Source organism: Wolffia australiana, chromosome 7 (assembly GCF_029677425.1).
Source record: "Wolffia australiana isolate 7733 chromosome 7, ASM2967742v1".
Classification (NCBI taxonomy): Eukaryota; Viridiplantae; Streptophyta; class Magnoliopsida; order Alismatales; family Araceae; genus Wolffia; species Wolffia australiana.
Window position 1 is genome coordinate 172,835 of NC_135841.1, and position 10,563 is coordinate 183,397.

The following is a 10,563-nucleotide window of genomic DNA, read 5'->3' on the forward strand; positions in this document are numbered from 1 at the left end:
GGTTCTTTTAACCACTGCCGGAGTCATATCATAACCTTTTGTATGTTTATGGGTTCTCCTAAAACATGAGCAGAGTTTTGCCCCTTCCAAATATCCCATAGAAAGTAAGCTATATTGATATGTAGGTAGGGTATGTTCCTAGAGAAGCACAATAAATCAAAATGTTGGGTGCCTATTTATTTTTAATAAATTGGTACCAATATTCCATGCAAAGTTCATCATCAAAGAATATGTGCTCACTAGTTTCTACCATGAAGGAATTGAAGAAACTTTAGTAGAAAGAGCCAAGTTAATGATCAATCATGGTCACTTGTTTGTTTATGGGAAGCCCTTCATGCATGAGCTGCAACTAAAATAAGGATACTCGAGGAACATTGGGTTCCGAATGAGGCGGTCCCAATTATATGTAGAGAAAAAATATCAAGAGAAATAACATGAGAAAATTCCATCTAGCATGAGGGTCCACATGGCATGATCTGCGTTCGGCCTAAGCTCATTCACTAATCCCTCATGTATGAGTGCTAACAAGAGACCATGTTGCTCCAAAAGTAGCCTAGTATTTCTCATCACTAGTTTAGCCACAGATAGACTGAGGCGATGAGACCTGAAGTATACAAACTCTTGGGGCTTTAGTGTCAACCAAGCAGCACGTCCATTCACCATACATGGATGACACAATAAGACGTTCCAATGAGCTCATGATAGTTTTGCTGTGAATGTCTTTGGGATGCTTGATCGCTAAGCCTCCATCATGATTTGGTTGGCATGCTTCATACCAAGAGACTGAGTGATGGTATATGTATTATAGAATCGTGTGGGATAATCACTGAGGTTTGTATAATGGAAGTGAGGTCATCTCCACAAGGACTAGCCTTTAGAGAATAATGTATTTCTTAATTTAGGTTAAGGGAGAATTTAGGATTAAAATAAGCATAATTAAAGAGATTAGGTATAAGTTGAATAAGAGAAGTAATAATTATAAAGATAGTGAAAATTGAAGATAAGTAAGTAAATAGAGGTAGATAGGGAAGTGAAGAAATTAGGATTATATAGGATATTTAAGTTATAATAAGCAATGATATAGAGTAATATTCAAAGGAAGAGGTAAGATAGTTATAAGATAGGATATTAAATATACCATTTATTAAGATTAATATTTTTATAAATGTATGATTTAGTAAATAAGTAACTTGATGAAATCTATTTATAGTATTATAATGAAGGGATATATTAAGATGGGCAGTGGAAGAGGTATTTATGATTAGTAAGATGGCGAGAATAATAATATATTCTTCTTAGTAGAGTATAGGAAGGCTACTTAGTTAATTAATAGTAAGTTATAATAAGATAGGAGATAAATATAATAATTGATGGATATTAGGATTTATAAGTTAGATAGTGAAATATATTTAATAAGATTTTATTTTATAAGATGCAAGAAGTGAATTAATCGGAGTATTTATTTTATCAGAATATTAGAGAAGATGTGAAGAAGAAAGGGGGTAAGAATATTAAAGATAGTAAAAAAAGATATTATTTAATTTGATAAAATATTAGTGAGATAGATAAATATTTATAAATACAAAATATTTCATACTTAGAGAGATAGAGATATTAAACTTTTGTTTGATTTTAGAAGAACACATGTAGCTGGAAAAAGAATAACAGGAAAAAGAGGTGCGAGGGAAGAAAATAGAGAATTATTGAGTTAATTATGTGTGTTGATATATAGTTAGGAAATATCATAAAATAGCAAATTACAGTTTATATATTTAATAGATATATTTTTAGTATTGTCATATAAGAAAAACTGGGAAGGAAATATGATAAATCACGAGAAATATAGAGTGAATTCGTCAATACCTAGTAGGTGTTTGTCAAAATGCCTCAAAGAGGCCAAGTTAGGTAAACAAGATTCAAACTTCTATTTGAAAACATACTTAGCTAAAACTGCAATCAAAGACTAGAGTTGTAGAGTGCCACCAAAAGTGCCCTGACTTAGGTGGCTGAGGTTGGGGGAGTCGTTTACTGCCCATTGGCTTTGGTGTGTCTCTCATTCATACGCCTCTATGGTGGCGTAGGTCAAGGACAATCTGGAGCTCTGTAGGCACCTTCTTGAGCCAACTAAGCCTCACTCTAGTTGTCACAAGCTCCAATTTGGCCAGGCAAGGTCTGGAGGGGTCTCCCTCCTCTGCCCTGGACCTAGGTCAGAAGATAATGAAATTGGGGGGTTCAATTCCTTTTTAAGCCCTTTTGAGGGCTTCAGGCTGCCGTGGATGAAGCTGTTCAGTCAAGGAGATCCTCCAAGGGCCATGAGATTGCATTCGGTAATCCCCCGTTGCCCGAAACCACCGTCTGACAAATGATGTTGATGGCCTGGTGCGGAGATGAACGGATCTGCCCTTAGTTGGTTGATCTTCCGTATATATTGTCCAATGGTTGTGATTAAATCGTAGCTGTGGACCCCTCTTAATCTTGTGCACCCCCATTTTCCATGTTAGTGTCCTTGTCAACATGTTGAGTCAACATCCACCCGCTTGATTCATCAGTCGAGTGGTCCTTTCATCCTTGTCATTCGCCATAGGTAATGAAGGGGCTCTAAAAGAAAAAATAATAGCAAACCATGTGTATTAAATCTCGCCGTCCAATCTTCTTTCAGAATATTGAATTGGCCCGTCCAATCTCCCCGCACTTTAATCAGCCCATAATGACACTGGCTTCGGGCTGGTTTGGCTTGAAGCCCTGTCATACTTTCTTCCTAATCATGTTCAGATCGCGGCCCGCTGGGCCATGATCCATTCCTTATCTTCTTGGCCCAGCTCTTGCAATCCTAGAACTTAAAGTGACTGAGAAGCCAAAATTAGGGGGGAATTATCCAATTAAAATTCCTTATCATTGTTAATTTTAGCTTATACAATAAAATTTATTAAACCCTAAAGATGAATAGTGATAAGTATAGGTATCGTCCAAGGGAAGCTAGTAAGGTAATTCAATTGTTGATCTGCGTGAATGATCTGACCTTAATTAGGGTTAATTTAATCTTCAATGTAGATTAAATGACCCAAATTATATGAAGAATTTGGAAAGGAGGGTAGAACAAATGGGAAGAATAGAAGAATTAGAGATGCTCTAAATACATTTCTTTAATCCAATTAAAAGGATCAAAAAAGTTAAGTAGAGGGATAAAGAAGCAAATTTGGTTTTTTTTTCTTGTGGATACTGGGATAAAAAATAACTCACTACCATCTCATAAATATAATCTAATATTCCCTAGAAATTAAAATATTTTATTTATTTTCTTCTTTCTTTTTATGTTCTTAATTTGCTACTGGAATGGTTAGATCAACTCAATATTCACTCCTCTAAATTACCATTTTACCCCCAAGAGTTCATTAAATTTTATCCATTGATGTAGGCTGATCTGAATGATCCAACAATATAGATAGAAAGTGGAGGTCAAGACGAGAAAACTCATAAAATTTGAGCTCAATCTGACTTCAGGATTAAAAATAAATAATAAATGATTATTGACCAATCATAGTTGTTGGATCAACATTCATTTATTTAATTAAATTACGCACTACATACAATCTCGTGTTGCCTCCTGAGTGGATGAAAAATTTAGAATTATTTTAGCGCCTCCTCTCTCGGCGTGCCACGTACCCCCATCCTGAAATTATGAGAAAATAAAAATGAATGAAATACATATCGATTGGCACTTACATGTGCACTTTTACCTGCACCAACGAATCTGGTGGAGCGACATCATCTCCCGTGTGTGTTTGTGTATGCGCCGCACGGGTGGTGCACTTACCACCCAAAAGAGGTACTTCTTTTGTCCGCATTAAAGCCGTCAGATTCCTTTCCGACGGCCGAGATTTAGCCACATGGCATTGTGAACTCTATTTCTTGACATTTTGTACGAAAGTTCCTACTTTAATTCACACGCGCAAATGGACGCCGCTAAAAAATAATTGGAGATACGCCCCTCCAATTCTTTCTCCTCCATATTTCCCTGGGAAAAACCATAGAAAAATCCAGATTAATTATATAAGTCCCTGCAAATATTTTTATTGGATTTTTATGCCTACAAAGCGCGACTAACAGCTGTGTTAAGGGCATATTTGCAATCAAAATTTTAAAATAGTCCCTCCGATTTTATAAATTACTTTAAATACCTATTTTCCTTAAAATTATATCATTTTTCTATTTAAAAATTCATTTCCTCCTCAATTAAATTCCCCAAAATTCAATAAAATTCTAGAAAAATCTAAAATTTTTAGTAATTCATACCCACATTAATTAACATTAAATTTAATTTTTAAATCTGCCATTTCCATTTGAATAGAGTTATTCCAAGCTTAAATAAATTCCATAAAATTCATAAAGTAACAGAAAGTTAGGGTAAAATCAAAATTCACTTGGAATATTAATTAACATGTTAATATATGATAACTACCCTCTTTTAAACTCTTTAAATGGATAAAATTGTGCTAATTACTTGAATTAAGCATAGAATTTAGGGTGTTATCAGTGACCATCATGAATCCCATATGTGAAAATTCAAGAAACAAAAACCTTACAATAATTAATACACATAATTTTGATAAGTAAGAATTGAATCAAATAAACCATTTCCCCTATGGGCTCGTAGCCTTTGACTCTGGCCTGGACATGGGCCTAGGATTTAACCTATGTTGTTCACCCTTGTGCTCTGCTCCAAGAGGTGCTTCCACTTGTGCATCAATGCTTGCCAACAGTGGGCAGGCTTGAGCACTTTGTGCTCTCCTGCCTATAATGGGCCTGTGCACTGCTGCCCTTGTAGTACTATGTTGCTCGTACTTGTTAGAAACTAATTTTTTTTCCTTCTTTGATATCTTTGTTTTGATTTCTTTCTTCGAAGTTTGACTTCATCCATGCAGAATATATAATAACATAATCGAGAGAGGAATTGAAATCCTTAAATTTAATAATATTTAACGCATTTTAAATGGGAATCAATGTGCTGGTAAAATATGCACAACATTATGTTAAAAAGTGTTTTTTAGACTCAATGCTCCTTTAATGCATGAAATAAGAATCCATATAAAAGTGAACATAACATCAATTGATGCCAAAATGGCTTTTAAAATATGTATAATTTGATGCCTCATTTTGGGTTCATTAGTTTGATGGATGTTATGTGGCTGTCAAGCCAAATGAGACTACCATGTTTTATTTAAGTTCAAAGAATAAAATATTAGTTCATTATTATTCTAGTGTGAATTTTATAATGAATTCCATGAATATGTGCAATGACATAGTGAATTATGATGAGGTCATAATAAAGTGATACCTTGTCTTTAAACATGTATTATAAATATTCCTATTAGATGGATAGTCGAGATGGATATTGAATTATCAAGTATAATAACACTATCTGATCTTAATTACATGATAAGTATAGTTGATACTGTGGCTATAAGTGTGGTGACACTAAGGACATATTGGGTGCTCTTTGGAGAAATGTATTATACCGGATCCATTGAATTGATCCGAGGAATCCCTAAATGATTTATATCTAAATGTCGATGAAGTTGATTCATGTTGTAGTTATATGAGTGAACTATTGACCTGAGATACCAAGGGCATCTCATGGATGGATTACTACATTTTGACTATGACTTACGAGTCTCTAACCACGGGATTTAAACAAATCATAGCTCGGATGTGGTAAGAAGTTCACAGACATTATTGAATGGTCAAGACGGGATCATCTGCCCTCAGTATAAGAGGATATTGGCTGAAGGAAGATGATGCAGTAAATCCCAGGCGAGGGTGGTAAGGACATTGGAGAATGTGTTCTCCAATGATCCTCATTATGCATTAGTTCTAATCAAATGATGGATTAGGGTTTGATGATAAACCATACCCTAAGTCGTTCAAGTCTCACACAGATAAATGATTACATATATACCGTAACCGATGCTCGTAAAGGTTCCATGAGAGAATTCGGATACTACTTGGTAGCATGAGGTGTAGCTTGGCACCCCATAGGCTGGAAACCTAAGCTATCGATCAAGTTAAATTTATCCTTAGTGAATTAATCTATAGATTGATATAGTTAATTAATACTATTGGCTAAGAATTATTATTGAGTCACTAAATTAATAATTAGAATGATAAGTGAGTCTAGAGGGTCACACACATAAGATCATAGGGGCATTGGTGAATATATGTTACTTAATGGGGTTTTTGAGAAAAAAACTTAAGTAAAATATAAATAGGGGAAGGGGAACCCATTTTAGGCACCCAGGCCAGCCAGAGCTGGGTGGAACCCACCTTTCTCTGTTCTCATCATTTCTCCACTCAACCAAGGAGAGAGTCTTCATGGTGAGAAGATATTCAAGATTTTCAAGAAGAGTTGGAGAAGAAGTGAAGATCCAAGATCAACGTGATCGTGATGATACTTCTAGAGGCAGGGCACATCAATGCTAAAAAAGTTATCTTGAGTGAGCAAGTCAAGGATGGAAAAAGTTCCCCGTAAGGTACATGTGATGTATTAAAGATCGATTTGGAATCGAAAATTGCTTATGCTTCATAGAAAAACATGTTTTCTATGATCGCACCAAGGCACCGGAACCTAACAGAGTTAGATCATTGTCCAATAAGTTAATGGGCTTAATAAATTAAGGATCAGATGTGGTTTATTGAATGTTCAATATAATTTATCTTTCAAAAAATCTGATTGAATCCCTGAGCGGTACCTCATGCTATTCGCGTCCTCTCTAGTTTACACTCTTTTAGTAAATAAGTCAGAAGTTCCTTTTCAGTTCTTGTCATTTTAACCAGGATACATTCAGATAATTCTTTCTGGTTAATAAGATAGTACATTATTTGTGACCTAGGTGACATATTAAAGTTATGTCAACTTGGATGATGTGGATTAAATAGAGGGAGCCGGGACAAGCCAGCGAGGAATAAATAGAACTGAAGGGGGCTACAAATAGTGAAAACGCTTGAAATGTGAACTCTATATGCTTCACAGTGAACTCAATAGATTAGTTATTATATTCTATTCTTCTTACTAGAATTTTTTAAAAAATTATTCTATATTGTATTGCATAGTTTCCATCTAAAAAGTTGAAGGTTATAATATTTTGTTATGGACACTTATTTTCATTTATTAACTTAAACAATGAATTTTAGTTTTGTACTTTGACTTTTATATTGACCTGTTAAGCTTACAGAACCAAGACTGGATCAAGCCATTCTTTGACAAAACTGAGACCAGATGAAAGTTTACGTGTACGTTTAGTTTTCTACTAAAAAGTAAGACTGAGACCAAGGCTGCCCAATTTCATGTACAGAAATATTCATTTATGTATATTATAGACCTTGATCTCAATTTGTAGTATGCCCTAAGTCAATATGGCTGGGTTGTATTGGATATGATACTTTTATGACAAAAAAAAACATAAAAGATATGAATCATTCATTTATTTAAAACTGATTTAAAAAATATATGTATGACATTGAGATTTGACAATGAGACATTGAATATGAAAGACACAATTGATTTTGTGTGTTTATTTTTATTTGAAACAAATTTTAATGACAAACTCAGAAATATTAAATTTTACAAGCTAGAGTTTGAGAGAGTCGAGTTTAATATAATGAAATTGTCATGAGGAAGCGAGAGAGAGAGAGAGAGAGAGAGAGAGAGAGGCCTTGATTTTGATTGGAGATTGAGGGTCTTATCAGTCGGAAGTTGAAAAGTCAAAGCGTATGTTAGAGAGAAACATTAAAAAAAAGGAATGGGCGGCTCTCTTTAAATGTTTTACTTCAAAGTCTCATTTTTTGGTTTTGCTATTACGTTGAATATTTTATTATATACTATAAATCATTAAAATCCTTTTGGAATTTAAATATTTAAGCATTCCTGAAAACTAAAGTTAGCTTAGATAAATACATGAATGACAAACTCTTCTTCGAATAGATTATTCTTGAGAAAACAATAAAAGAAATCAGACATTAACTGTGTATTGACCATATAATTAGGCTTTCCAAAAAGGGTCGTTCTGATAATTTAACCTCTGGTGGAGACTTCATATTTATCAGGTCACTGATATTCCAGGTCCTAACTCGATTACTTTGCTTGGTGGCTAAATGGTCAAAATTCATCTGCCCTCAATTAAGATGAGGCTATTGACTTGTAATGAACACATGCGATTGTATTGAGGGAAAAAATTTGACAAGTTAATCGAATTTATTTTTGAAGTAAAATACTTTCAAAGTCAAGGGACTGGTTTTTTATTTTTTATTTACTTACATTTTAACACATAAATATTATGATTTCAATACAGTCATGATATCTTACTCTTTTAAAAGTGGTTCATCTTTTTTCATGGCTGTGTAAAATTAAACTAATTTTTAGCATTTAGAGTTGACATAACAAGAAAGGGCAATATAACATTAACAAATTATGTCTTTTTTTATTCTGATTATATTTACCTTCTTTATTCCCGTAGGGTAAGGCCGCTACTGTTACAGATTCAAAGGTCTCGTGGCTTGCTTACCGTAATACTTTACTATTGATTAACAAAAAAAAAATAATGACGCTTGAGGGTGTGAAAATATTAGTGTACGTTGCACGTTGAAACAAAGGATTTACCTCGAATGTCGCCTTCAATGGTTTTTTTTAACTGAAGGTTCATCCCGGTCAACCTTGACATCACGAAGCTCACAGCTTCCATCCAACCTGTCTATTCATTACTGTTTAATCTGGAACAGCCGACCGGCATCCCGCCGGCAACGAATACTAAGCCTCATTCGGCTACTTCCGGGCCCGCCGCATCGCTGTCCGCCAACTGACACGCGTCACAAATCTAAGGGCAATAGCGTGCCCCATTGGCGTCTCTTAAGAACCACAACCCTCCATCTCTCCCTCTCTATATCTCCCTCTCTCTCTCTCTCTCTCTCTCTCTCTCTCTCTCTCTCTCAGCTTCGGCTGTATCGACTTGAAGCTCGAGAGGTAATGGCAGACTGCAACGGTGATGGAATTGTGTTCCCTATCGTTAGTGAAAAGTACTGCCGGGCTTCGGAGGAGAGACTGCTCACTGTGCAAAAGACGTCCTTCTTCTACCCCGGCGATGGATTTGCGGTGTACGAGCACAACAGAGGAGATAACGATCATAGCGAGGGCGAGGAGATTGGCGAGCTCATATTTAGGGTAGATTCTTACGGATGCAATTTCGATCATGTCGTCGGGAAACGATCTCCCGGGAGAGACGAACTCATCCTCATGGGCCCCTGCGGTGATTGCATTCTCTCAGTCCGCAAGAAGGTCAGCTTTCCCTCTAATCTTTGGGCTGCTTTATTGAGAATCTAGCTATATGAGTAGATGAATTCTGGAGAATGGATAGGAAAACAAGTAACTTCCACGCACCCTTTCCATCAGATTAGAAGAATTAAATCTAACAAGTGATTACAGACGCTTCCTATCTCACAGGTTTCCGATCGTGTGGACGATAATTATCTTTTTTTTCTGAAGCATTAAATAATTTTTTGACTCTTAAACCATCCTCGAATTACGTAGTAGATACTTTTTGAAAGGGGTACTACGCTTTTTTCGTAGTTGACTTCGCAAAAAAATTATCGACTTAATCATTCAGCTAAACTAATCTAGTTTTTTTGATGCAGTGGCCGAGCCTGCACCAGAGATGGGAAGGGTTCCTGGGCGAAAAGATGAACGGTCAGAAGCCTCTCTTCAGCGCCAGAAGAAACTCCATCGTCGGTAAATCCACCGACATAGTAGTGGATGTCTACGGAAGCCGCGAGAAGAAGCATCAAGTGTACCGGGTAGAAGGCTCCTTCTCGCAACGGAGTTGCACAGTTTACGAAGAAAGTATTGTGCCAGGGAATTCTGAAGAGGCCAATAATACGCTGGTTGTGGCCGAGATTAGGAGAAAGACCGTGGCGTCATCGTCTTCGGGGAACTTGGCGTCGAGCTGCATGCTATTGGGTAGCGATGTGTTCTGCCTTTGGTTGATGCCCGGCGTCGACGCCGCTTTCTTAATGGGTCTGGTCCTCGTGCTGGACAAGATTATGGGCCAAGGATGAAAAGACAAGATTGAGAGAAGGATTACTGGAATTGATACTTGCATGCCGCTGTTTTCTCATCATTCATCCCATGGGTAAATTCTATGGGTTGTCTGTTGCTTCGCTTTTCCCGCGCAAAGGCTTTTTAAGCTTCTTATGGTTTTGATATTCCTGCGTTTTGTAGAGTGTGGGCTGGGATATGTAGAGCCGTACCGGCCAGAAGTTAATTAAAATCTGGGTCTTTCACCGACTGCGAAGCGGTGGGTTCCTTCCAAGCAAAGGAACAGTTCTATCCGGATTGGAGGACTCACCGACTCAACCGAAAGTTACGCACTGGCCGTGACTTGTGAATCAGTATACTCCCGTAGACGTCGGCACATTTTTTAGCTAAATTCGGCAGGGAAGGCCTTGAATTTGTCAAAAAAAAAGGGGGGAGATAGGGGCGGCCATTGTCAGCTGACCAATGAGCAACGTTCACGCGTC

General features: G+C 36.6%; 1 protein-coding gene across 1 annotated transcript; it reads left to right on the forward strand.

Moving 5' to 3' along the window:
* The first annotated feature begins 8,952 nt into the window (after positions 1–8,952).
* Positions 8,953–10,257, forward strand: LOC144706060 (protein LURP-one-related 5-like). Its single transcript, XM_078578935.1, has 2 exons — positions 8,953–9,325; positions 9,682–10,257. The coding sequence occupies exons 1-2, from the start codon at positions 9,017–9,019 to the stop codon at positions 10,099–10,101; spliced, it is 729 nt and encodes a 242-aa protein (XP_078435061.1). The 5' UTR covers positions 8,953–9,016; the 3' UTR covers positions 10,102–10,257.
* Positions 10,258–10,563: the final 306 nt, after the last annotated feature.